The 27,362-nt window shown below is 31.4% G+C and overlaps 1 protein-coding gene across 1 annotated transcript; it reads right to left on the bottom strand.

Annotated features, from left to right (window-relative positions):
* Positions 1-26,491, bottom strand: LOC129314190 (uncharacterized). Its single transcript, XM_054957553.1, has 8 exons — positions 26,194-26,491; positions 24,862-25,065; positions 2,124-2,327; positions 1,754-2,009; positions 1,559-1,671; positions 1,314-1,465; positions 951-1,054; positions 1-31 (listed from the first exon to the last, which is right to left on the bottom strand). The coding sequence occupies exons 1-8, from the start codon at positions 26,489-26,491 to the stop codon at positions 1-3; spliced, it is 1,362 nt and encodes a 453-aa protein (XP_054813528.1).
* Positions 26,492-27,362: the final 871 nt, after the last annotated feature.

The raw sequence follows: 27,362 nt of genomic DNA, 5'->3' as shown, positions 1-27,362 counted from the left end.
CTAACGCCATGTAGTCAACAGCTTCTTATACCTGGTTGATTGTTCAAGGGAACAACAGCACCAAGCGCATCAGAACTTGTCAATGGAGAATAAGTAGCGTGTCAACATAATTATAACTACTTGTTAATCGCCAGCACCAAGTAGTCAACAGGTTCTTTTAACTGGCTGATTTCTAAAGGGAACGATAGCACTTACTAACTTAGCACTTGTCAATGGCAAATTAGTATCTTGTCAATATAGTTATTACTACTTGTTAATCGTCAATGTCAAGTAGTCAATGGGTTCCTTTAACTGGCTGATTTTTGAATTGAATGACAGCACCTAGCACCTTAACACTTGTTAATGGTGAATTATTACCTTATCAATATACTTATACACACTTGTCAATAAAGTGATAATCATTTGTTGACATTTAATTAATAAAATAATTATTAGCCATATTTACAAACTTGTAATTAGCATTCATAAACATCATTGTATAAGTTAACTATACAAAATGGGCTAACTATACAAAATTATATGATTATCAATAAAATTACGTCCTAAAGTTCTATAAAAAATCTTCTATTTCCTCTTCCTCGTTGTTTAGGATCCTTCTAATAAGGACATAGCTTCAGGCTCCTTCACGTTGTTATGATGACTCAGTAACTACCACAAGAGTTTGACCTTCTTCTTATAGAGATCATCCTGCACCACAAATAAGTCTTATAAGGGACAACAACAAATATGTAGTATATGAAAAAGTAAAAATGTAAAGTGAAGAATGCATACGTGGGAGTATTTTGGCATCATATATCCATTCTTATTCGCAATATTGTCCCACGATTGTAACCATGTCATGACATGCACCCCACAAGTATGGTTAAAAACAAATAAAAAAACATAATGTAAAATTCATTTTTCACATGTAAATATAAGCTTAATAATATATAAACATAAAAGAAACTTACGTATCAATTTGCACATGAACTTTAGCCCATATAATGTCCGTGCTAACGTCATCCTCAAACAATTGTGGCTCAATTGCACAAAGTAGAGAGTAAAAGCAATTCCTCTGTAAAGTCAAGACTTGCAATGTTAGCAATGTTGATTTACAACTAGGCAATAAGACAATGACAAATATAGATGTTAGTAATATTCAGTGACAAGTAGGGACATACGCATCCTCTTGCCATCATTTCTTTGGGATCTAATTGTCCTTTCTTCTTCTTCTTCTTCTTCTCCTCCTCCTCCTCCTTTTCCTTGCCCTTCTTCTCAACATTCTCTTCTTCTTCCTCTTATTGCTATCTTTGAAAATACTCCTTATTACTGACCAATGAATCTAAAACATAGAAGTTCATGGTCTTTATCTCGAAGACAAAGTAAAACCAGTGACTATGGAAAAGAGTTGGGCTAAAAATGAATTCATAATCAGCAATGTTATATCTAACAAACTCAGGAAAGATTTCTCCCTTGTTGTCATCAACTGTTCATTTCAAAGGGTTGCTGATCATTTTTAGCATGAACTCAAAACTAAAAATATGTCTCCAGACTTTCCCTTCATTTTCCTTTTAGTCACCTGCCAAAGTTTGGGCAACCATTGACATCACCCTGTCACTAATCCATCTTTTTCCACCAAAACATTGTAGCTCTGCACGAGTCAAGTAGTAGCCATACAAATCTATAATGATCCTATTGAAGAAAAAAGAAAAAATGAATAGATTGTCAATAATATTTTAGTCAGTCAATTTTTAGGCACAGTATAAAGACGTACTTGTCTCCCTCATCTTCCTCACATGGTGTTGTGCATATTTCAAATAATCGCTCCTTGTCATCCATTTTTCTCTTCTTTCCAACATTAGTTCTGACCCATGGAGATTTCACAGCAGGTCTTTTATCTCTTTTTGATCTTCTAAGATGTTTACTTGATTGTTCTTCTCCTTTCCCTCCCTCATCCTCATCAGAATCTTTCCCTCCTACAACTTCCTCCTTATCCTCTTCCTCTTCTGAATTGTCATTGTCGCCCTTTTCTTTAAGAGAATCTTGCTGTTCATTATCCTTTTCTTTATCTTCTTCCCCTTCTAATTTTTCTTCTTCATTCTCTTCCTTTTTTAATTTTTCATCTCCATTTCCCTCCTTAAAACCTTTTCGTTTAGCTCCTTCTTCATTATGTTCTTCCTCTTCAAATTTGTCATCTTCATTTTTTCCCTCAAAAGTTGTCCCCTCATCAACAAGTTCTTTATCTCCTTCCTCTTCTGTTTTGTCATCTTCATTCTTTCTCTCAGAATCTATCCCTTCATCATCATCTTCCTCCTCTTGTGATTTTTCACCTTCATCCTCCCTTGACCCTTATCCAAGTAGCATTAATTGCAAGCTCATTAGTTCCTCTCCAATGTTAGAGACAAACAACAATGCTTTTTCGTATAGCCTCTTTACTTCCTGCAAGACAATTTTTGACTTAATGCATAAACAAGACCATATATATTTGTCTATTGTACTCCATTTTATACATATCGGTGAACAAATGCCGATTCTTGATATACTTTGGTAGATGAACTACCATTTACAGTAGTTGGCTCATGCAAGATGCCTCAGTTGCTCTTTTTCTCAAACTTTACTCTTGCATTCACTTTATCATCGTCCCAATATTTCAGAGCATCTATGGCTTTTGGACAACCTTTGCCAATTGGAAAATTTTGGAAGCCCATACCTAAAACCTTGACAAATCATTATAAACATAAAAATTTTACATGAAAAACTTTGAAAGGCTACCATTTTGGATTAATGTAAATTAAACACACACTTACCATTAGAAAGTAGATATATCCCCCAACATTCTTCCTTGTCCTTCCTTTTCCTTTGCTCAACTATTTCTTGTAGTCTGCTACCTCCTTGCAAAGTTCATTAAAAATGAACGTAGCCCAATCATATGCGCTTGGTTTCTTTTGTGTCTCATAAATGACCTTCAATATACGGTCGCTAACCTCAAGACTTACAGTCGGCAATAGTAAGGTTCCCAATGCATACATTGCAAAAAGTAACTCAAATTTAGTTGCCTTCTTTCTAGATATAATCATTTCAGCTATTTTCTTATAAGGCATTTTATAGTAAGTATTTCTCAAATTTTTGAAACCTCTTTCATTCACATTGACGTCCCCAGTAATCTACTTACCATTACTACTTAAGCCCATCAAGTCATTCACATCCTTGGCCTTTATTTTCTTGATTTTCCCCCTTATGCATATTTCATGAGTTGGGGTGTCAAAGGCACGCATCAACTCTCCACAAATATCTCTTTGAATTTTTTTACAAGAAACATCAAGAAGTATATGGAATCCTAACTTCTCAACCCTCTTTTGTAATTTCTCATTTTTCTTAATATACTTTGCCACTTCACTAAATTGGCTTGGAAAGCAACGCATATGAAATGGTGCGGTATATCACTTTACTATTGTTTTTGTTTTCTCTTCCATTTTCCTTTATCTGAAAAAAATAGAAAATTTCAATTAGATATGTTGAAAAGAGATTTTTGCATACCAGCCATTAATACTAAGTTCCAACTCAGAGATTTCTACACTGACATTGTTTATTAATATCCATAAGGAAGAAGAAAACACAAGTCACAGAGGAAAATAATTCACTAGTCAATAGAGTATACTGTTGTTGTCAATGGAGTTTATGATTGTAGTCATTGGAGTAATTAGTTGTCATCTATGGAATAAAACACAAGTCATAGAGGAAAATGGTTCACTAGTCAATAGAGCATACTGTTGTTGTCAATGGAGTTTATAGTTATAGTCATTGGAGTAATTAGTTGTATCCATGGAATAAAACACAAGTCACAAAAGAAAATGGTTCACTAGTCAATAGAGCATATTGTTGTTGTCAATGGAGTTTATGGTTGTAGTCATTGGAGTAATTAGTTGTCATTCATGGAATAAATAGTTTTTGTCAATAGAGCATACGGTTGTGGTCAATAAAGAAAGAAGCTGTCGTCAATAGAGAAATTCATACATATTTAAAATTATAGATTTTTAAGCACAGTTGAGAATTCTGCCATCAACACACCAACATCTTGATAAGGAAAACCATGATCTGGGGGTTCAATGAGTTAATTATCCAATAAAGCATCATTTTGGGAGTTCAATGAGTTAGTTATACACTTTGAAATTTGCATGTCATCTGTGAATAAGAAAAAAGCTTTTTTGAATATATCTGAAAGCTCAACATTTATAAAATATAGAGCTAATGTTTAGGACATACTTGGAAAAAACATTTATGAAAGCTAAAATTATAGTTTTGATAGAAACCATGGATTTGAGAGCTCAAAATCTATAAAGTACAAAATTATAGTTTTGACAGTTCAAAACTTTTGATTCTTTGACAGCTTCTATGATCTGTTAAGGCCATGTATTTGGTTTCAGCAAATATACTGCACTAGCCTCATGTGATTGCCAAACATAACAAAGAACAACATATAGATAGAAGCTAGCTAGGCAAAGTGTGTATGATAAAATGAAATCTTACACTTAGGATGTGGCATACAGGACTTCATTCTTAGAGTTTAGACCCTCATTTTGTTGTATTAAATCTAGTATTCCTCGTCTAACCCATCTTCTTCTCATCATTATGTGGTGTTGGATTATTGAGCTTAAATACCTTTTCTATTCCTACGGCTCATTACAAGAATTAATTTAGATGATTTCAAAGCATTGTTGATCATGGTGATGTTTTCAAATCAAATATACATTATGGAGGCAATCAGATTTCCAACGGACAAAAGTCCCAAATCCATACAAATGACATATCAAAGATAGGGTTTAGTTAATAAAAATTTACCTTAGGGCCGAAACTAGTTGAATACTCAAACTCAAAGGCCAAATGGAGGCAATGTGACTTAGAGAAGGGTGGTCGTCAATGAACATTGGGAGAGGCGAGAAAGGCAAACAGAGATCCTGTCTGCCATGGGGTTGAGCTTTCAGTGGGTTACCTTAGGGGCCAAAACTAGTTGAATACTCAAACTCAAAGGCTAAATGGAGGCAATGTGACTCAGAGAAGGGTGGTCGTCAATGAACTTTGGGAGAGGCGAGTAGAGATCTCGTCTACCGGGGGTTTGAGCTTTTAGTGGGTTAGTGGGAATCACTATCACAGTTAAGCTATTGACTAACAAAGCAGGACACACAAGACGAATGAAATGCAACAATGAGAACGGTGATTGATGATTAACTGTGGAAGACGTGAGAATGAGGAACAGAGAAACTGTTCGCCCTGGGTTCGTGCTTTCATGGGTTAGTGGGAAATAAAGTAATTTTTGAGTATTTCAAATAATGGGCAAACTGGTAATTTCCTTTTCAAACTTATTCACTCTTAGTTCCCTAGGGAACTGGCAGCTATTTCTTGAATTCATGAGACCTCAGCGTATTTTAAATGCTTCCATCAGACCTTATATTGATTTTCCCATATTTAAATGCCTTTATTTGTGAATACAAAAATTAGTATTATGAAGCAATATTAGGAGACTTACAAGAAGAAATATTTTATTTAGATATATTTTATAGAAAATTACCACCTTTAATATCAGAAATAATAAAAGATGATTATTATAAAACGTATAAATTAACATCATTGGTAGAAGAAATAATAGATGATATAAAAAAAGGACCAATAAATGTCTTAAATAAAGTAGATATAATGAGAAGAAGAGATCAGAGAATTTTGAATCTCATATTACAATAAAAGACTTGGAATTATAAACCAAGAAAATTTTTTAAAAGAAAAGAAAAAAAGAATAAATTATAATAAAAGATCTAAAAAATGTAAATATTATAATTGTGGAGAATTAGGACATATATCACTAAATTGTCCAAAAAAATAAGACAATTATAAAAATATTAGAACAAGCTTATAAAGAAGATTTAAAACTCATAGGATATGATGAAGAATTATTTGAAATAGAAAATGAATTAGAAAAATATGATATAGAAATTTATAAATTAAAAATAATATAGTGAAACTAAAACAGAAAATATTGAAACAGATGAAAATTGTTATATATATATGATAAATAGAATAGAAGATGAACCCGAGAGTAATAATCAAAATGAATATGAAGATTATGAAGAAGTTATAAGTACAGAAGAAGGAATGGTTCAAAAAAGAATGACTTTTAATCAAAAAAGATATGAAAAAAATAAGAGATATAAAATTAAATCTAAAACCTGAAGAATTAAAAAATAAAAGTTTTATGAATAAAGTAAGAAAGCTTATAAAATCTTTTCACTTAATTACAAAATTTTTTAATTGAAGATAAAAACTAACCCTAATGATTACAAGAGACAAACCTACTTTTAACTTAATTACAAAAGATAAAGTAATAATTACAAAAGACAGAATTACTTTGGACTATTTTTCTTTTTGTCTTCCACTTTGTCTGCCATCTTCTTTTGTCTTCATAATAGGCTAGCTACTTTTGTCTTGTTAGCTACTTTTCTACTATCTTTTCATTGTCTTTACATGTCGGTAGGGTTAATCTAGAATATTCATATTGGCAGAAGGGTCTTTATAGTCTTTCTTAAATTGTCTTCTTTCTTCACAATATTTGCACTTATGATTTACATATTCTGAGAGTACTTAACATATTTTCTTTTTATTCCCTTCATATTTTCCATTTGATTATTTTTTATTCTTTCATACCATTGGCTAAAGTTCCTTGAGTTTCTGCTATTTTTTCCTACTGAGTAGATACAAGTAGTAGGCCCCATGAAATATGTCCACTGGGCTTTATCAGCAATTATTGTCCTGTTTAGTTCTCGATAAATAATGTTGAATTCTTGAGCTTTGATTATTGAGATTTTATGCTGGAGTCTTCATTATTAATAATGCCCTCTTCTTCTTCTTCTTCTTCATACTCAAAAGGTCTTCTTATTGTGCCAAATTTAATCAGATTAATTGGAAGATAAAATTTATCTGGAGTTATTTCCACTATTATTGAGTAACACCAAATGTAAACTCGATATTATATTACAATTTCAAAATAATATTTGGTAGCTTCTTAGACTGGAGTTGGGAGTTTGGATATTTTTGACATATCATTAGATGGATATAAAGAGTGTATAAGGCTATAATTAAAGAGAGTCTTTACAAGTTTTGGGTTTGTTCTTGAATATACAATAACTTTGTTGAAGGAATAATAAGAAAGATATTTGATATTGTTAGTTCTTGGAAGGAGAAAATGATTGGTTTTATTGATAAGAAGTTTAAGGAAATTATGCTGGTTTATAATTTTAAAGGAAGGTGAGGTTACTAGACTTGAACTTCTTCTCCTAGAAGAGGTAGAAGTAGAAGGACTATTTTGAGGTGTTCTTATTTATATTTGGGCTTGAGCTTCTTAGGCTTTTTTGACTATTTTTGTAAAAGGAGTTATTGAGCCATATCTAGATGGGCTATGAGGTTGGAATTGGATTTTTGATGTTTGGGTTAAAACATTAACTATTTGTCTTTTGTATAGATAATGGACCTTTTAATTTTTATTCTAAGAAATCTACTTTACTTGTTAAACATAAGTGTAGGAATAGGGGAATAATGAATCATTCCAAACCTTTTTAGTATATCAAGATGTATTTTTCCTACTTGAGATATAGTTTAGTAGAATCCCTATAGGATTTAATACCTAAAAAGTGATGCAACTGACCCAAGTCTTTCAAGGGAAACATATAATTAAGTCTTTTGATGAATGTAGATAACATATGCACATTATTCCCAATCATAATGATGCCATCCACATATATAAGCATAGATAACACATGTTTTTAAATTTTAAAGAAACATATATAAGTGTCACATTTAAAGTTTTTGCATTCTAGCTAAATAGAGTATTTCTCACCCTATCAAACCATGCTTGGGGTGTTTGGTTCAAGCCATATATTGCCTTATGAAATAGAAAACATGATCAGGAAACTTTTTATCTATGAACCCTTCTAATTGTTTCATATAAACTCTCTCTTGTAAGTATCCATTCAAGAAAACATTATTGATATCTAATTGCCTAATGTGTCGCCCAAAGCAAACAACAACATTCAAGATAAATCTTAAGGTGGTAGACTTTAACACAAGACTAAAAGTCTCATCATAGTCAATTTCAGGACTTTATTACAAGCCCTTTACAACTTAACCTTGCCTTAGCTTTGAGAAATGAGCTATCAATATTAAATTTGGTTTTAAAAATCCATTTACAGTCAATTAACTTCTCATTTCCAATAAAGGGAACTAACACCCATGTATGATTTCTATCTAATTCATTAAAGTAATCAATATGGCCTTTCTCCATAAATCAGACCTTACAGTAGTTTGCACACTACTAGGTTCTTCAAACTCATTTATACAATGAGTGGTAAGGCCAACAAAAGGTATTTTTAGTTTGTATATACCTACCTTACTTCTTGTTACTATTTAGTATTGATTCTATGGTGGTTGAAGTATTTCTCTAGTACTCTCATGTTTTGAATTTTGTTGACTAGCAACATTTTCATCTTTATTTGACAATTCCTCAATTCTATAGTGACTATGATTAGAGAATGAGACATAGATGGTGATAAAAACAACTTTTTTAGTTGATTTTTAGCGCCATGTTCACCAAATGATGGGAGCTAAGAGATTGAACTTGGTTGAGTGGAGACAAACGGTTGCAAAAAGATAGTAGATTGAACTTTACTGACATGTTCTACTCTTTTGTTGATAAAATTGGTTGAGAAAGGAAAATCACTCTTATTAAACTCCACTTGCCTAAATAAATAAATTCTTACTATTGAATTCAAACATGTATAACCTTTTTGAGTATTATAATCCACAAATGCACACTTGGTAGTTTTAAATTGCAACTTGTGTTGATTATAAGCTCTCAAATATGGGTAACATGCTAAACTAAATACCTTAAACTTCTCATAATCTAGTTGTTTCTTGAACAATCTAAAATGAGGTGAATCTTCACCTAGGGTAGTGTTAGGTAGAACATTCATCAACTAAATGGCCATGTGAAATGCCTCCCACTAATAGTGCAGAGGCATGTAAGCTCAAGCAAGTAAGTTGATACTAGTTTCAACTACTTATCTATGCTTCTTCTTAGCTTTGCCATTTTTTAGGATGTGAGTGGATAAGAATACCTAAATTAAATTCTAAATTCTATAAGAATTTTTTTTAAAATCATGTACTCAACATTGCAATCACTCCAAACAACTTTAATTTTCCTGTCAAATAGCCTTTCAACATTTTGCTTAAATTGAATAAATATATTTAGTGCTCAACAGCTTTTAAGGCAAACTTCCAATGCACCTTATTTCTTCATTCGACATTCAATTGAGGTGATCTAAATGTCTACAAAAAGCTTTCTCTGAGTTCTAGCCAATGGCACTGGTTTCATGTTTAAATCATTTTTCAATCAAAAGTTAGACACATATTTTCAAAGTTACTGCTTTTTTTTATAGTTGACACAAAACTTGGGTGTCTAATATTCAATTCAAGTGCTAGAAGCTCATACAAACCCTTAAATCACACTTAATGGACTATAAAAGACTTGTGCAATATACCATGACCATTTAATTCTACCAATAACACATTTTAATTGCTCAATCTCTTGATCACAAAAACATAAAGGGGAGCCAAATCACTATGATAATCATGATTCTCCTTTACAATTATCCACAACGTATAAATTATAATTACATTAGTATTTTAGCCCTATCTAAACATCAAAATTTAATGTACAAATAACGTAGGCCTAAAATACACTAATTAAATTCAAAACAGCAATTAATGCAAGTAATCAAAATAATGCGCTCTTGGTTGGCAAATTATCTATCAAAATACATATAATTAATCTATAAGAGGCCTACAATTATGATTTACTCAAATCCTATGTCTCAGGTCATTTCCCCCGATCTTGATTCAATGAGCTAGCCTCTATATTATTGAAGAGAGGGATGAACACAATCACTTAATAACCAATGTTAATCTAGCCTACACAAATACGTTTCAATCAATTATAAAGATGCAAATGGAAATTACACTACTTTCACAAGTTTATTTGCTTTTTTAAAAAGATTGTCACGACCACAATACTAACAACTATATGGCTAGGTATTAATATATATTGAGGTTTACATCAATTATAAGCATCAAAACACATATGGGGAATCACGTACAATACTAACAACCATGTGCCCCTATCAAATTATAACAAATCATAATAATAGCAACCATAGTGTCACGGCCTTATCTTCGTCACAATAGGGTCATATAATTATATGCATGATCAATTCCATCCTTATACCCTAAAATCGGTGGCTATTTAATGGGCTATATCCATGAGCTTAGACTACCCAAGACTTTTATTCGTGAGGAGCTACTTGGCCAAAGCTATTACACTCACTTGTGAGTCACGATTTGTCCTAATACTAATAACTATGTGGTGTCGTACCCTTAATCTAGCCTTCTTGTGAATTAGCTACCTCCTAATTCTAGTGATTAGTAACCTGACTAGCTTTTGATTCCAATGATAAGTAAACAATACCACATAGATTCTATTATTACTTTTTTCCCTAGGTGAACTCCTACCATAAATGATCATGCCATGCACAAATATTCAACACGTAATATGCATATTCATATTAATCAATAAGTTGCAAATCACAGACATCCTTTTCATTATAACAAGCTTAACATGTTTTCCCAACATAATCATGTTCACCCAATATCTTAATTCACAATTTTCATCTTGTTATACTTACTTAACAATATAATACACTCACACCCGTCGATATACCATTTTCATTAGTTCAAACACATTCTTACATATATCACATAAAATTTGTTACTTTGCCACAATTTGCATCAAAATTTTGTTTACAAATATTACATGATTATCAGCCAAGTATTTTCAACAATAATCAACCAAATAAGCAAATACATAACTAAATTTCTCTTAGTTACCTTAAATCTTTAAGAAGTTAAAAGTTTACCATTCAATAACCAACACTTTTAAATTTCTTATGAAGCTGAAATAGTGCCGAGGAGTGATTAATCTATAATTAATCACATCAATCATCATTAATATCCTCATTAGGATAATTTCTACTATTTACTTAACATTTTTATCACTATCACAACTTCCAACCCCTCATCTTCAAACTTACCTATTAGGTTATTTAGCTACCTTTAACTCAGATTAGCTTTATTGGACCATTAAACCACTGTTCATGGCTATCAAACACCTACAACAACCCTTATTAATGTCCATTTTTTGGGTATTTATTACCCTTCAACTATTAAAATTCATGAAGCCATTAATACTAGGTTTAAATAATATAAACAACTCCTATTAACCCCATTTAGATCAATGGGTTTGGACTTATGGCCATTATGGATTGAGAATCATCATATTAACTCAAACCCTAACTCTAAACTAGAGAAAATGGAAGAGGAAGAGAGGATAAGAGCTTAGGAATCTTACCTTTAGTTCTTAATGTCTCAAAAATACTCCAAAACCTCCAACTTCACAAGCCCTAGTAGTACAAATCTTTAGCTTTTTGCTTACTTTGTTTCTTCCTCCTATTTTCAAATTTTAAAAAAGTCTTAAAATTGTAAAAATTTGATCATGCATCTCGGCGCATGACACAAAGGGGCTAATTCTTTATAAATTGCCACATATGCGCTACGACGAAGGTAGTACACACTGCGACATGTGGCACAAACCCAAACTCTTCTAATTTTCTCCCTTTTTAAGATCTAGGTGACCTGACTTCTCTTTAGACCTAAATCTAGGACTAAAACCATAACTTAAAACATTGGTTATACTTCTCTGACCACACACCACATTAATTTACTAAATTACCCTAATTTATCTTAGTTAATCAAGGTTAAATTCTAAGATGTTACACTTATGCAATTACAACATAGAATGTTAACCCTTAAGTTAAACACCTAAAGCATATAATTAACTACTCAAACCTTCGATTAAGGTGATCCAAGTATCCACATAGAGATAAATAAAAGATATATCAAATGACCATAGTTTAACTCCATTCTAATACTAAACAAGAATCCTAAAACACTAGGTGTTAAAACAAGCTTTTATAATATAAGCACCACAAACAAGTGTCTCCTTTCTCAAGCCATTATTATTTACCACTTACAAGCATATACAAATTCATGCATTATTACACTAACATTAATATATCATTAGCTAGACGTAAAGATCATTAATCGCATAAACAAATTTACAAAGTTGGCCTTCCCTAAAAACATAAGGCCAAACAACCTAAAAATGCCTAAGTTTACACATAGAGCTGCATAAAAATGATTAATAACCTATTACAATTGAAATCCTATCTTAATGTTGACAAATATATGCTTCATTATAACATAAAGTAACTAGAGATATTACAACACAATTCCCTAGTGCTTGGCCTTGGAGGCTTCCCCTTTTCCCTTCGCTTTGTCATCTCTTGGAAAATGTTAGCAAATAGGTATATGATTAAATAATCTTAGTAAGCAAGCAATTTAATTACAACATATAAAAGTTTGACATTATAGAATCAAGCATAAGTATCATACAAGGCAATCTATACATTATCATAATGCCACATTATGCCATAAGTCATATGATCAATGCAACCATCTTATACTACTCCTTGTATCATTTAACTGAATCCATGGGCTACTAATTCATACTAGTCTAACCTGTATGACTGGGCTAGCCTTGCTATCTAATTATGAGGAGTTATTTGGCTAAAGGTTTTCCACACTAACTCTTGAATCATAAATTTCTCCTACTTGAATTTTAAGATGTCATAAATGCTCAACCATATCATCCACATAAAGATTGGTGATACTAAGCAACATGCCTAACCCATGCCATTCTTAAAGTTTAATGGCAATACTAAGCCCATATAATAAATTACCAGGCCAACCATTATGCACAAACTTAGTGGAGGCTATACCATATGAATTTTTTCAATAATACTCTCTATTACTCTAAGGTGAACTCCTACCTATCATGATTATGCAAGTTCATTAAATTCATGCCAACATGTTCTTGATTCTCAACATCTCATGCAATCTCATATATATGGAATGCCAATTTATATAACTTAAGGACTTAGATACATTTCATTGTAACAATCATTATGCCTAATCACAAAATCAATATCTCACGAGAACATAATTATTACATAAGCACTTCAACTGATGAAACCAAGTGACTCATACAACCACCAAACGTAACTTTATTACTAAGAGTCAATTTTCAATACTCACATATCAACTAATAACGTATATGCACAAGCTCATGATTCTAACATCATACTATGCCATCAATAACAATATAATATTTCATTAAGCAAGAACAATCATATGCTAAAATTAAATGTTCGATTACCTCAACTCTTAGGTTTACCACCCTAAGAGTAAACTTTGGATTTCCCAAGGGATCTTTCCATTAAACAAGCTTAAAAAACAATCACTCTACAATCAATAATCCTAAAACAACATTAATAAATAATCATCATTCATTAATGCTTAATCATAATTAAGGCCTAATACCCTCATTAGGCACGATTAATCACAAGTAGCTCAAAAACTCACTTCCATTACCTTATTTAACTTCTAATAAGCTTAATAGACATTGATAGTTAATTCCATTAACTTAAACTTGATTATTTAATGTTAAGGTTAACTCTAAACCCCACATTAATTTCATTTAATGCTATCAAACACTAAGATTAGGCATAAGATACTTAAATAACCCTTATTTGACTTCAATAAAGTAATTAAAATGGCTGTAACAAGCTCTAATTTCGAACAACACTTACTCCCTAAAACCAAATTAGAAAAGAGATGCTTGTAGAGGTAGAAAAGGAAGAAAGTAAGCTTACCTAATGATTTGGAAACTTTAAATAACTCCTAAAAGCCTCCATAATGAAACCCTAGCAAAGCTTTACTCCTTCCTCTCAGTTCCTTACTAAAAAACCCTCTTTATCTGTATTCACGAACTGTAAACCCAAAATGAGTAGCTTCACTTGAACCCATTATTTTAGGCCTCAGATGGCCCAATAGCTCCCAAAGCCATATTCCAAACCTTTTATAGACCAAAAGGCCATCCAAACTCTAAAATTAACTTCTAATTACAACAGTTAACTAATTAAACCTCTTAATTAATTAATCTAACCTTTTTTATTAAAATTTAGAATGTTACATGTTTCATTAATGAGAGATCAAAGTAATAATGATGGGTTTAAGCCTAGCCCCAATGCTACATAACTTGTATTAAGCTAGTAAAATTAGTTGACAGTGTTGGTTAAGCTTAGTGAAGGTTAAAAAAGTTAATGGAAGTTAGAAATGGAGTTATTTATAGCCAATACTAATAGTGAGGGTATTAAAATTTGTTAATAAATAATGATTATTTGTTAATGATCTTCATTCGTCCAATATGTAGATTGCTATTCTTAGAGCTTACAAGGTTGTTAGAAAGCTCCCTCAGAAATCTAAATTGTACTCTTGGGGTTGTAGCCCAAAGGTTAAGGTAACTTGGAATTTAGTTTGTCTATATGATTGTGTTTAAAATTTATAAGTTGTTAAGTTTATGGCATGAGATATAAGGCATTGAGCTAAGCATGATCATTTGTATTAATTTATAAGTTGTTATGGCAAGTTGTGTTAAATGATTATATACCTATGACTTGACAAGCTTGAATTTGAAAACATAATGAGTTTAGTAGCTTACATTATGGCTTGATAAAATAACTTGTTGACCACATGATTTAATTTAATTTAAAATAGCAATGCGTATATAATTGCATATGTGAAATTGCATGATCATGGATGGGTAAGAGTTTACGAGAGAGAGAGAGAGAGAGAGAGAGAGAGCATAAGGTGATATGTGAAAATTCCATGTGGTGTGGTCTCACTGAGAGTTGCACTTGCACATAATGGTTGGCATATAGATAAATAAAAGTTCTTAGCATTATCAATATCTTATGGGAGTTGGAATGGGTTAAGCATAATGGTCAATTTCATTGAGTCTTATGATATATAAAATTTAAAATAAGATTAGTTACATTAATTAAGGGGCTTAATTAATTAATTAAGGCCTAGATAGAGTTAATTAGAGTAATTGGTTGACTATAGGGCTCATTAGACCATATATGTGAGTTTAATTCGGATCCTTTTGTGCTATTAGGCCATCTTGTGCCATTGGGCCATCTTGTGCCCAATTTAATGGGCTTAAGTGAGGGTTTTTTAAATTCATCATTCGTTATAGTAGATAATGCCATCAGCCATGGAAGATGTAGTAAATTTTTAAATTAATAAAAAAGCAAATTAGTTTTAGAATGGGGAGGAAATTTGAGAGAGAGAGATCAAGAGGGGAAGAGAGAGATTATACTAGGGTTTTACTTAGCATCCATTAGGGCTAGTTTGAGCTTCTAAATCCTCAGGTAAGCTTCCTCTTCTTTGCTTCTACCTATTATATATATTTCCTTCAGAGTTTGTAGAGTATGTGGTTGTTGTCTGATTTCTCCAGAGGATTCTACTCATTCCTATGACTTTAATAGAGACTAAGGATGATGTTGTAAGTTTTTATTATGATTTTATGGTAATGGCAATATTTAGAATTGCTAAAGAGGGGTTTAGATTTAACCTTAATACTAATTAACCTAGATGATAAGAAGAGTTAATAGTATTAGTTTAGCTTAATGAAGGTTAAATAAGCTAATAAAAGAGAGTTTTAGGGTTGATTCCAGTTAATCATGCTTAATGAAAGTATTAGGTCTCAATCGTGATCAAGGGTTAATGAATGATGATTAGTTATTAATGTTGTCTATTAATTATAAAGTGTAAATTAGTTTTTTTGAGAGCTCGTTGGATTGTTTGTGAGTTTCCTCAAATCTAAATTGTACTCTTGGGAGGGTAACCCAAGAGTTGAGATAATTGCGAGTTAAATTCTAATGGATAATTATTGTTTGCAATTATGAGTTGTTTGTTAATTATTTGGTGATATGAATATGCAACCATGATGGTATTGATGATTAAGAATTAAGTGACTTTGATAAGTGTGAACAATGATGAGTCGAGTTTCATAATAAAGTTTTAATTTGTGTTTAAGTGAATGCTTGGTATTATGATAATTATGAATATATGATTATGATATGAGATTAAATATTGGTTATGTATTCTTAACTTGATAACAAGCACTTGATTATGAAACAAGTTGATTAAGTTTGCATTTATGACATGTCATTAATTAACATGAGCATGTTGTAGGAGTATGATTATGTTATTTAAAAGGTTGTTACTTGAGTTGTGAAACTTGTCCCCTTATATTGAGATTACTATTAATGAAAATATGCATCACATCATTATGTGAGTATGAATTTATGAGTTTCAATTGGGGATGATAATATATGTGATGAATAATGCATGCAAATTCATGAATTACAAGATTATCAAATCCTTGAAATGTGGATATGAGTATGCCTATGCTTATGTATATTAAACTTATATGATCATAGTTGGGTGGGAGTTCACTAAAGAGATAGTAAGGAGGTATTATTGGAAACCTACTTAGTATAACCTCTATTGAGTTTGCACACAGTGATTGACATTATTATTACCATATATGCTTAGTATTATCATTAGCCTATAAGTATGGCATGAGTCAGTCATGATGCTTAGTATCACCGATTCTTATGGGGGATAATATAGGTTGGGCAACTATGACACCCCGGTGATTCGAGTAGGGGAAATCAATGGTTTAAGAGTAGGGAGCGGGTACCTTAGCTAGGTAGCTCCTCACAATTGGAAAGCAAGCCTAATCTGATCACACGGGTTAGTCTTATATGATTTGGTAGCCTATAAATTTTGTCAGGAGATATAATGAGAGGAATAAGACTGGATTGTATATGATCATGCATAACTTGCATCATTAAATTGGAAGGCATGTGATTAATGTGTAATAGCTTTATGATATATGTTGAGCATCAATAGAATGTTAAATGTAAATCCTTGCCTTACGTGCTTGTATTTGCCATACTTTTATTTACTTCAATTTATGTGCCTTAGTTATTGAGATTATATAATCTCACTCCTATTTGTTAACATTTTCTAAGAAACAGTAAGAGTAAGGCTAAGAGGGAAGCAGCGGAGACTAGGGATGCTTAACTTCAAAAGTAAAGTCTATAGTTATTTAGCTATGTAATTGAATATTTAGTATTGTCAATATTAGGGGTTTGTACTATTAGAAAGTCTATTGTATTTACATGAGCTATAGTAAACTTAGGCAATTCATATTTGAGGCCTTCTTGTGGTTTGTGTGAAAGAGCCTAATCATACAGATGTGTGAATTTGAATGCTAATTAACTTTAAGAGTATGCTAAGTGTGTAAGCATGATTATTCTTGATTGTGGTATGTAACATCCTAAATTTTAATTTCTAAATAAAAAATTTATTATAAAAAATTTCGAGCTATAAGAAGAAAATTTTGATATATGAGAAATTGTTGAGCCTTTATTGAAGATCGAGAATTTAGAAAGAAAGTAAAATAATTAAAAAATAAAATTTATCCAAAATAGAATAGATTATACTAATCTATCTTCTAGCAGCACAACAACAACAATAATGCACATATATAAAAGAAGGGATGAAAAGAAAATATATCAATATAAATATACATAATAATAATATATAAGCAAGTGCACCAGGGAAATAAATAAATAATATATATTTATTTATAATTTGTAATATAAAATATATTGTGTATATATGTAAAAACAAAAGAAAAGGAAGATATATAAATGTGTATATATGTTTATCAATATGCACGTGTACGTGAGTAATGTAAAATGTTATGTGTGGGTCCATAGCCCACTCCTCTTTTCTCCTTTAAGAATTGCCCTAGCTATTAGGCTCGTGCGCGCACAACACATTTTCCAGTGGTCGATCAAAAGAGTGAGAGAGAGAGAGCTATGTGCAAGGCAATGAGGAAAGTTAGAATTGGTATTGTCAGATATTTCAGAGGTGATTTAAAGATTTATAAAACCATGTAAGTGTTCTAAAACATTCATTCTATCAATGCATTTTCTTAGTTTTTAGTTTCTTAAAGATGAAAAGATTTAGAGTATGATATATTTAGAATTTTTGGTTCTTTTCTCGATAAAGGTTCACTCTAAAAAAAATATCTATAGATCTATTTTGAGTTTTTATAAGGTTTAATTTTTAGATATAAATTTCTTATAAGATTTGAAGAATCTTAGAGTAAGATTTTAGGCTTAAAAAAAGGTTTAAGATGAATAAAGACTTTAAATCAATTCTTTTGAGCTATCCAAAAATTAGTAGAGATATAAATAGCTAAACTAGTCTATATGAAAAAAAAAAAGGAATGAATTTAAAATAATATTTTGGGTTCTTGGGTAGCTTAAAGATTCTAAATAACTTTAGAATAACCTTATAGTAGCTTTAGGGTAATTCTTTGATAGTTTTAAATTGTATATTAATATTTTTGTATGTGGGTGGCTTTTGTAGACTCTCACTGAGAGCTATTACTGCTTGGATTTATTGTATGGCTACATGTAAGTTTAATGATAACAAGTAACCTAGGGTATTTCCATATGTGTGCAAGTTCTATGTTTGATAACAAATGCATATAATCATAAATTTAATTATGAGAAATTCATATATTACTTGAATATTGTCAAGCTTACTTGTAGCTTGGCTATATATAATTAGTGGTGTTTTTTTTTTCAAGCATGCTTGTAAATACAAATTAATAATGTTTGTTTGATGGAAATTGTATACTATTTAAGAGTAGTTTATTTCTTTCAATCACGCTTATAAATTGAGTTAATTAAATAAGATATTTATATTTCTTTTCAAGTATGCTTGTATATAATGTGAATGTTGTATATGTTCAGTATGTATTGGGAGATGGGTTGATAAGGAGATGATGATGTTGATGTACATATGATTTAGTGATCACGTGATTTGCCTCTACTATGCGCATAGTAGTTGGCCTTTTTCAAAGCCTCGTTCCTCAATACTTACCCAGCTAGGTTTGTAAAGGGGGAATGTAGGACAATGACATCACTTGGTTGGGATTTTTCAAGGAGGGGAGCCATAGTCTGGGCTTGGGCTTTATACCTTTGGCCAGGTATATCTCGAGCACGAGAAAAGCTTAGTCAGTCTGACATGTGGGTTAGACAGTATTTAAGCCTATGGTTCCAATCAGCGAAATAAGGATGGACAGAGAAACAAGAAAGATTATTGGTATTGCATAGTGACATTTTATAAGCTATGCCCTATGAAATTCTTATGTTATAACTGAATAATTTTTATGCACTCACTTTATTAGTGGTATAATTGTGTGGTTGTAGTTTATGTATGTATGGTTAAACTTGGGTTACTAAGACGTTAGTGCTCACCCCTCTCTTTAACACTTTATGTAAGCTTAGTAAAGTAAAGGGGAAGTGTCTAGAAGCTTGGGGCTTAGCTTGAGTAAGCTTTAAGTCCTATTTTAGTTTGTAGAATAATCATATGCCAATATGGGATTCATTTGTCATTTGGGTTGAGTTTTGAAATTGTTTATTATTTATTGATGACTGAAAATGGTATTGTTAGTTGATGCCTAAGGCCATAGAATTTATTTAATGGATCCATTTAGAGTAAATATTTTAGTATAAAATTATAAGTATCGAGATATTTATTGAAGTAAACATTTGAATATTTATAGTGGGATTTGACACATATGCTTGTAAGCTTTAGTAAGCTTAAACTTTTATTAAATGGATTATTTATTTTTAATTCCTTTCTATCCACCATGGTAGACTATTTTCTACCATAGTAGAATATTATTTATGATTTTAAATAGCAAGTGTAAACTTTTATAATCTTTGTAGCCTTTTTAACTAGTTTAATTATTTTTACTAAGTCTAGATTTGAAATATCTATTTAGTATATGAAATTTTTGTAACCATGGTAATTTCCTAAAATATAGATCGACTCTTTTCTATCGTGATCATCTTTTCAAAATAAAAGTGAGAATTGACTTTAAATCTTTATACCATGGTAATTATTTTTTTTAGCTTACATCTTTTTATTACCATGGTATTTGATTAAGTTTTTTTTAGTTAGTAAAGTTAGGGTGTTGCATGGTATATGAATGTTGAGTTTTTAGAATGCTAATGGCTAGAATGTGTAGGCATTTGGTTGATGTGAGGGTACGTGTGACAAGTTTATAACCTTGAGTGTCCAAATTACTCATATGATATTAGATTAAGGTGAGACTAAAGACATTAGTTAGTTTCTTTAATTGCTACTTGTGAACATTTGGATCATCTCAATTAAAAATCCAAGCAAAAAGTTAGATGCTCTAGAAGTGGGAATTCTAAAAGCTATCATATTTGTTGTTGTTTTGAGTGTGCTGCAGTGGATCAAATGTGCGTTTGGTCATGGTGAACATGCCAATTTTGGGCTAAAATGATTTTTCTTCCCCTATTTAACCTAATTTAAAAGCACAAGCCTTTTTTCATATTTTCGCAATCTTCTTACTTTGATTTTACAACTCTTTTATGGGACTTTTCTTGTAATGTTCTATATTACTTATTTTAGGATCCTATTTACTCAAAAGTGTTTTATAAAAGTATTTTGGCTAAGCTTGATCCTTTTATTCTTGTCTAAATTCTTATTTATATTCATTGGGATATTTAATTGGGTTTACATTAGGATAATGACAGAGGTTATTATAGGTCGCGTGTAACCTCTTCTTATATCTACTAGATACAGAAGAAGATTAATTAAATTACCATACTACAAATACCATACCGTAATCAAATAATTTGTTTGAAAAGCTTGGGCCCAATACTCATTTTGCAAAATTCATCAATCATAATACATTCAAACATTACGCAGATGAAAAACCTTATAATATGTATTCCTAGGAATTATTACATGCCTTCAAAGCAAAGAAACAAGGTTTGATTTTGGGTCATGCACCACAACAGACGACATATGCACCACGGCATGTGACACAGAACCACAAGCCAAACCTTTATTATGTCATGCACCGCGGTGTAAGATGCCATGCGCTGCGGCATGCTAATATGAATTTGCTGTTATCAAATGCTAAACTTTCGGCATGCGCCGTTTTCATATACAATGTCCAATCAAAATGATTCTAGTGCCCATATGAAGCTCAACTTATAAATGAGATAGGTTTGGATACGATCTAACAGTCTGATTAAAATTTGAATACTCAAATGTAAAAAGTCACTTTTTCTAAAAATTTTCCATACCCTAAGTGCTTAAATTAATCTATTTGTCTCATTAGACCACACAAAGCCTTGAACCAAGTCTAAGAAGACCTATTACACTTAATTGACCATAATATATCACATATACTAAAATTTAACCCCTCAATAGCTAATTTTTACATTTATCAACTTTTCATAATTTGTCATCATTTGGCCCACTTGGCCTTCCCACCACAATTCCACTACAATTCACTACTTTAAATATTCACCATATATATACTACTGCTATCTTATCCCCATTAATCGTTTCACCACATGTATACATATATGGGCTAAGATTTCAGAAAATCACTACATTTTCAATAAAACACAACTCAGACATGCATGCAATCTCTTATGGCAACTCATTTACACCCTAATCACAAATTATTTAGTTCATTACACAACACTCTGAGTTCACATGGCTTCAACAACTTTAAGTTGGTCTAGACTCTTTTTTCTTGCTCTGATAACTGCTTTGTCTTGTAAAAATGTAATCACAGGGGGTGGAATAAAAATCTTAGTAAACTTTCTACTGATAACTATCATTTGCAACTATATGCAAGCATCACATAATATACTATCACTTATATCATCTAACATATATTTCATTTCAAAGTACACAAAATACGTCAATTCACTCTCTTTCGACTTATTTTCCACTTTCCATCACTTTTTCACATATACAACATGATCACTACCAACTGAATGTCTAAATCATCCTAACTTGAAGCCATAGGCTTGCCTTGGACTAATATACAATTTCATTGGCCTTGAGTTAGTGGTAGAATTACTCGATTAAAGGTATTCTATCATATATATACACAATGGGGTATCGTTGACTCTAACGCCATATCTAAAGAGTCTAAATCTCCAACCACTACAACATTTTTGTTCTATGGCAATGGTTCAAAACCGTTGCCATAGCGTGGAAAATCATTGCCTATAGGAATAGGCAACAATTTTAAGGCATGGAATCTACCCCCGTTACCTATTGTCTAAGGCAACGGCTTTTTTATATTTTAGGCCACGGACCATAAAACCGTTGCCTATAGTCTCACTATAGGCAACGAGTTTAAGGTATTATCATATGCAATGATTTTTACCTGTTGGTATGAATAGGCAACGGTTCTTTCCTATTAACATGTTGGTATAATAGGCAATGGTTTTTGCCTGTTGGTGTATGCTATTATAATTGGCAACGGTTTTAGCATGTTGGATTAAGGTGCTGTCATGTGACTATTCATTAAAAAAGGCAACGGTTTTTGCCTCTTGCTAGTAAGAATAGGCAACGTTTTTCTACCTGTACCAAGTGCTCTTGGACAACAATTCTCTTATGTTGCTATTGTAATTACAAGTTTTGACCATTGCTTTAAACATTAATTTCTATAATATTTTACCTAAAATGTAGTTTTACTTCTCAATTTAAACACAATTATTATATATTGACACTAGACAAAGAAAAATTCAATTATTTGACTACTAAAAATTTTGACATCAATTACCACATACACCAACATAAATAAGATTGATTTTCCCATATAATACTTGTTCAATATTTCCATGAACATAATGTCAAAGTACTTACAAAAGATACTAAATATTCCTAAAATATATATATAGTATATCCAATAAAATTAACATAAAAACTTTCAAAAAATCTTCATTTACATCATTCACCAAAGTCAATTCTCTTTGTATGGCACACACGGTAGTTTGAATTTGAACATCTTCAAAAAATCTGATACAAAAAAAATCAAGTATTAGTTTTATGCTCTTATACACCATTGATCAATAAATAAAGAAAACCATCATATAAAAGGTAGACTATAACTAGAAATGATATATTATTTCTATAACACCAAAATAATCTATTTCCAAACCTCAACAAGCTTGTAAAATCATGAACCAATAAGCAAAGGAAAAGAAAAACTCAAGGGAGGGAGCATCATATTTAGCATTGTAGATGTAGAAAAGCCATCCTACTTCCCTCTCACACACACATGCAAAATTTAATGAAAATAATGATAACAATAAAGTAAGACGGTTACCTATTCAGAATGGGGAACATGTGTGGATGTAGAGGAATGTGGATGAAGTTGTCCAGCTAATTTTTGCTGCGTACTTTAGGCATCACCAATAGATAATCTTAGAAGAGCTTGCACTGCCTCTGGATTGACCTCAGGAGGAATATTACTATTCTATAATAAGGCCTTGACAAGATCTTGAAGTCCATGTACTTGTTCTTGTACAGTTTCAAATCGTCCTTCCAATGAAGCCACTTTCTCATTATGATCACATTTAATTGCATTGATCTCTTCCTTTCATTTTAAAGCTATTGGCGTGACAACTCTCCCAAAACAACGCACCATCCCTGATTTATCCTTTCCAAACATAGCCTGGAATGCTTCATCACTATTTTCATTGCTATTCTCAATTACACGTTGAAGTTGTGACTAGAAAAAAAAACAATGTCATTTAAAGGTAAAAGCAATTCTTGAAATTCATAATTAGGCAACCTATAATTTAATTTACAACACATTTGAAACTTACAATTGCATTTTCAGTTTCCAAATCCAACTTCTTTCCATTACCACTTTAACGAGCTTTAATAAACATGTCTACTTTAGTAGGACTCCTATTATACTTTTCCCGCTATACAAAAGGATAAAATTAATCAATCCATCAAACCAATCTAGCAATTAAACTTCTATAAAATAACCAAAACAAAGCATTCATCAACAATAAATGTTACCACTCTTTCACGAATTACAGCAAAATCTTTTGGGCCTACTCGATGCCTCCACTTTTGTCTAGCTCTATTCCTAATGTTTATAGAACTAATTGATTGCATTCAATGAAAAGGAATAATAGAAAATTAGTAATACAATTTTGCAGCATTTGTAAAAAGAAGTTACCTATCTTACTTTTATTTTTTTTGTGCTCTAATATTGACAAAGCTTTCTAAAATGAGATTCTGGCACATCTAATGGAGAGTTTTTCAATCTTTCAGTCATAGTTGCATAGTTTGTATAATGTTTTTGTTTAATTGCACACTTATACCATCTCCAAGCATCTGAATGGTAGCTTCTACCTAAGCCCTCCCTTTCTCTGGCACAATAAATTTTTTCTACAAGAACATAAGGAAAAATAAGAATCATGAGTATAAAATAAGCAAATAAGAACACAGTAAACCTTTTTAACCACTCTAGAATATATACATTAACATGTGCTCATAATTCATCTTTACTCTTTTTAGGAAAGCCTTTCCAAGTAGTGAATATCAAAGGACATAGCTGAGAATTTCTAGCCAATGTTCCTAAGAAGAAACTTAGATCAGACACAATTTTCTCAGTAGGCCCAATAGGTTGTTGATCATCATTTAACAACACTTGCACTCGCTCTTCAAGACTCCTTACATGAATATTTCTGCAAGCAGTTTTTGTTGTTGTCCCTATTTTCATTTTAATTATGTCAACATAATAATATATAGAACTTTTAACATTTAAATAACATATACATGCATTAAAAAGAAAAGTTATAAATGACTTACCTTTTATAACATCATTGTCTTCTTCACTGATATCTATATGAACTTGGTCAAAATCATTTTCCCTACTAAGGTCATTTTCTTCCTGTCTCAAGTTGTCTTCCTCTATGGCTTTTTCAAGTTCACCTTGTACTTCTTGTCTCAAGTTGTCTTTCTCTATGGCTTTTTCAAGTTCACCTTCTACTTCCTGTCTCAAATTGTCTTCCTCTATAGATTTTTCAAATGGACTTTCTTGCTATCTCTAATTATCTTCCTTTGTAGCTTTTTCATTCTCATTTTCTTGCATTCTCAAATCTCCATGAGTTTTGATAAAGTCATTGATTAACATTGCTGGGCAAATTGGGTTCCTCTTTATCTTTTTTGTAAGATTTTGTGATGACTCATCAAATCCTTCAATGATATTTTTAGAAATATCATTTTTCCTTTAAATTGTTGGCCTTTGAGAGGAACTTTGGGATTGAGAAGAAGAAAAGAAGTGCTTCTTTATATCTTGCTTTTGCAAGGAAGGTTTGACAATTTGATTTGGTTTGCTAGCAAGGGAGACTTCTTTATGTCTTGCTTTTGGATCATCTTGTGCTTTCCCTTGCAACTTTTCAATTTTTTCACGTTTAATTTCTCTCATCTTCTTCAACAATTCAATGCTTGATCTTGCTTGGATAGAATAATTAAAACCTTTCATTTTATAAGGACTTGGAACCTTCTTGTTAATGATATAATCTTTTCCTTTTAAATGTTCTCTGTTATTCATTTTTAATAATCTACATAAAAGAATAAAAAAATTAATGAATGACAAAGAAAGACAAATATTAATTTTTATGGTGATGTTATGAAATGGACTAAGCATGTTATAATTAGTTAGAACTTACTTGATACTTGATTTGCCAACACACTATTTTGATTAGTTGTAAACACTGTACTTCTATCAAGCTTGAGTCAAACTGAAACAAACTAAGAGAAATAGCAAAACACATAATAGTTTACATTCCAATAATAAATAAACACAATAAAAGAAGACAGAATATGACAAAGGAAACCAGAAAACAAAAATGATCCTTCTATATAATACATATCATTGTAACTATGAATAGAGGAGGAGACTTACAATGAAAAGATGTGAATCCCACATAATATTAGAAGACCTATTAAATGTCTCAACAGTGGGAAGCTTATACTTCACCTAAAGAGACATAAAAAAGAGCATCTTTTAGTCAATTTGCATAATAACAAACAAAACAAAATACTCATGTGATATATCAAATTGGTCATTTTAAATATTAATCAATTTTTAAAAGAAATCTATAAAAAAATTAAGTAATTAAATACAAGTGAATTTACCTTCTCTTTCACTTTCACCATCGTCATCACACTCACCTTGTCTTTCACCCTCACCATTACTTTCACTTTTACTTTCTCCTTCAAGTTCACTTTCACTTTCAGTTTCAATCACCACTTCACTTTCATCTTTTTGGACATGGAGTGAAGATAGAGGTATTTCAATAATATCATCAGGTACATCCTGCCTAACCAAGTCAAACTCACAATCATCCTCTAGAGCATCATGAATATTTATCAAGGACTCACTACAAGTTTCACCTGACTTATATTCTTGAGCATCTCCATTACCATCTCCCATGTTAAATAGATCTCTTGAAAGTGTCTTCATTACATAATGTTTATGGTCATCAAAAGGGTCTTTGACATAAAAGCATTGTTACACTTGTGATGCTAGTACAAAAGGATCATTCTTGTAACATTTTCTATTAGATTTAACAAATGTCAACCCATATTTGTCTTCTCCATCCTCAAACCAATCACACTGGAATAATACATATTTAGCATAACCATAGTAGTCTAACTCAATGATGTTAGTAATTGTCCCATAGCATGTTAAGTAGACTTGTTCTGGGTTTTCATCCTTGGCACTTTTAAAACTTGAAGCAAATGCCTCTAATGTAACACCACTATTTTGGGTTTTTCTCCTTGCATCATGCCACTTAATATGAAATCTATATCCATTAATGACATACCCAGAAAAGCTCTTAGCAATATGGTTTGGTCCTTTAGATAGATGCTTAACCTACTCTAGTACATCCGCACTCATTGCACGTGTTTCAAACCATTGAATGAAATTTTCTCTTTGAGTTTTAGCTTTGGTCCACTTGGTTCTTTTTTGATGACTATGAATTTTAGTCTTATGCTCTCTAAAACAAATGTTTAGTATACTTGTTAATGAAATAATAAAACAGATTATATTAAATAAAGATAAATAATTAGCTAGTCAAGGAAAGTACCTAATATAATCTTGTACTTCATCGCAAGTAAACAAAATGCACCTATGGGCTTGGTTTACCATCTGGTGGTTAAGTAAGAAAAGTTTCTTTCCCCTTATAGGATGACCCTCTGGACACTCATCATCATTTCTATTCATTCTATTCATTCTTATATCTACATCACTAGACAAATATCTAGAGTAAAATGTTAAAGACTCTTTAACCAAATATGCT

This window comes from Prosopis cineraria, unplaced genomic scaffold (assembly GCF_029017545.1).
Source record: "Prosopis cineraria cultivar Desert tree isolate PC_DT_omini unplaced genomic scaffold, ASM2901754v1 PC6, whole genome shotgun sequence".
NCBI lineage: Eukaryota > Viridiplantae > Streptophyta > Magnoliopsida > Fabales > Fabaceae > Prosopis > Prosopis cineraria.
This window is presented reverse-complemented; position numbering and strand designations above follow the sequence as displayed.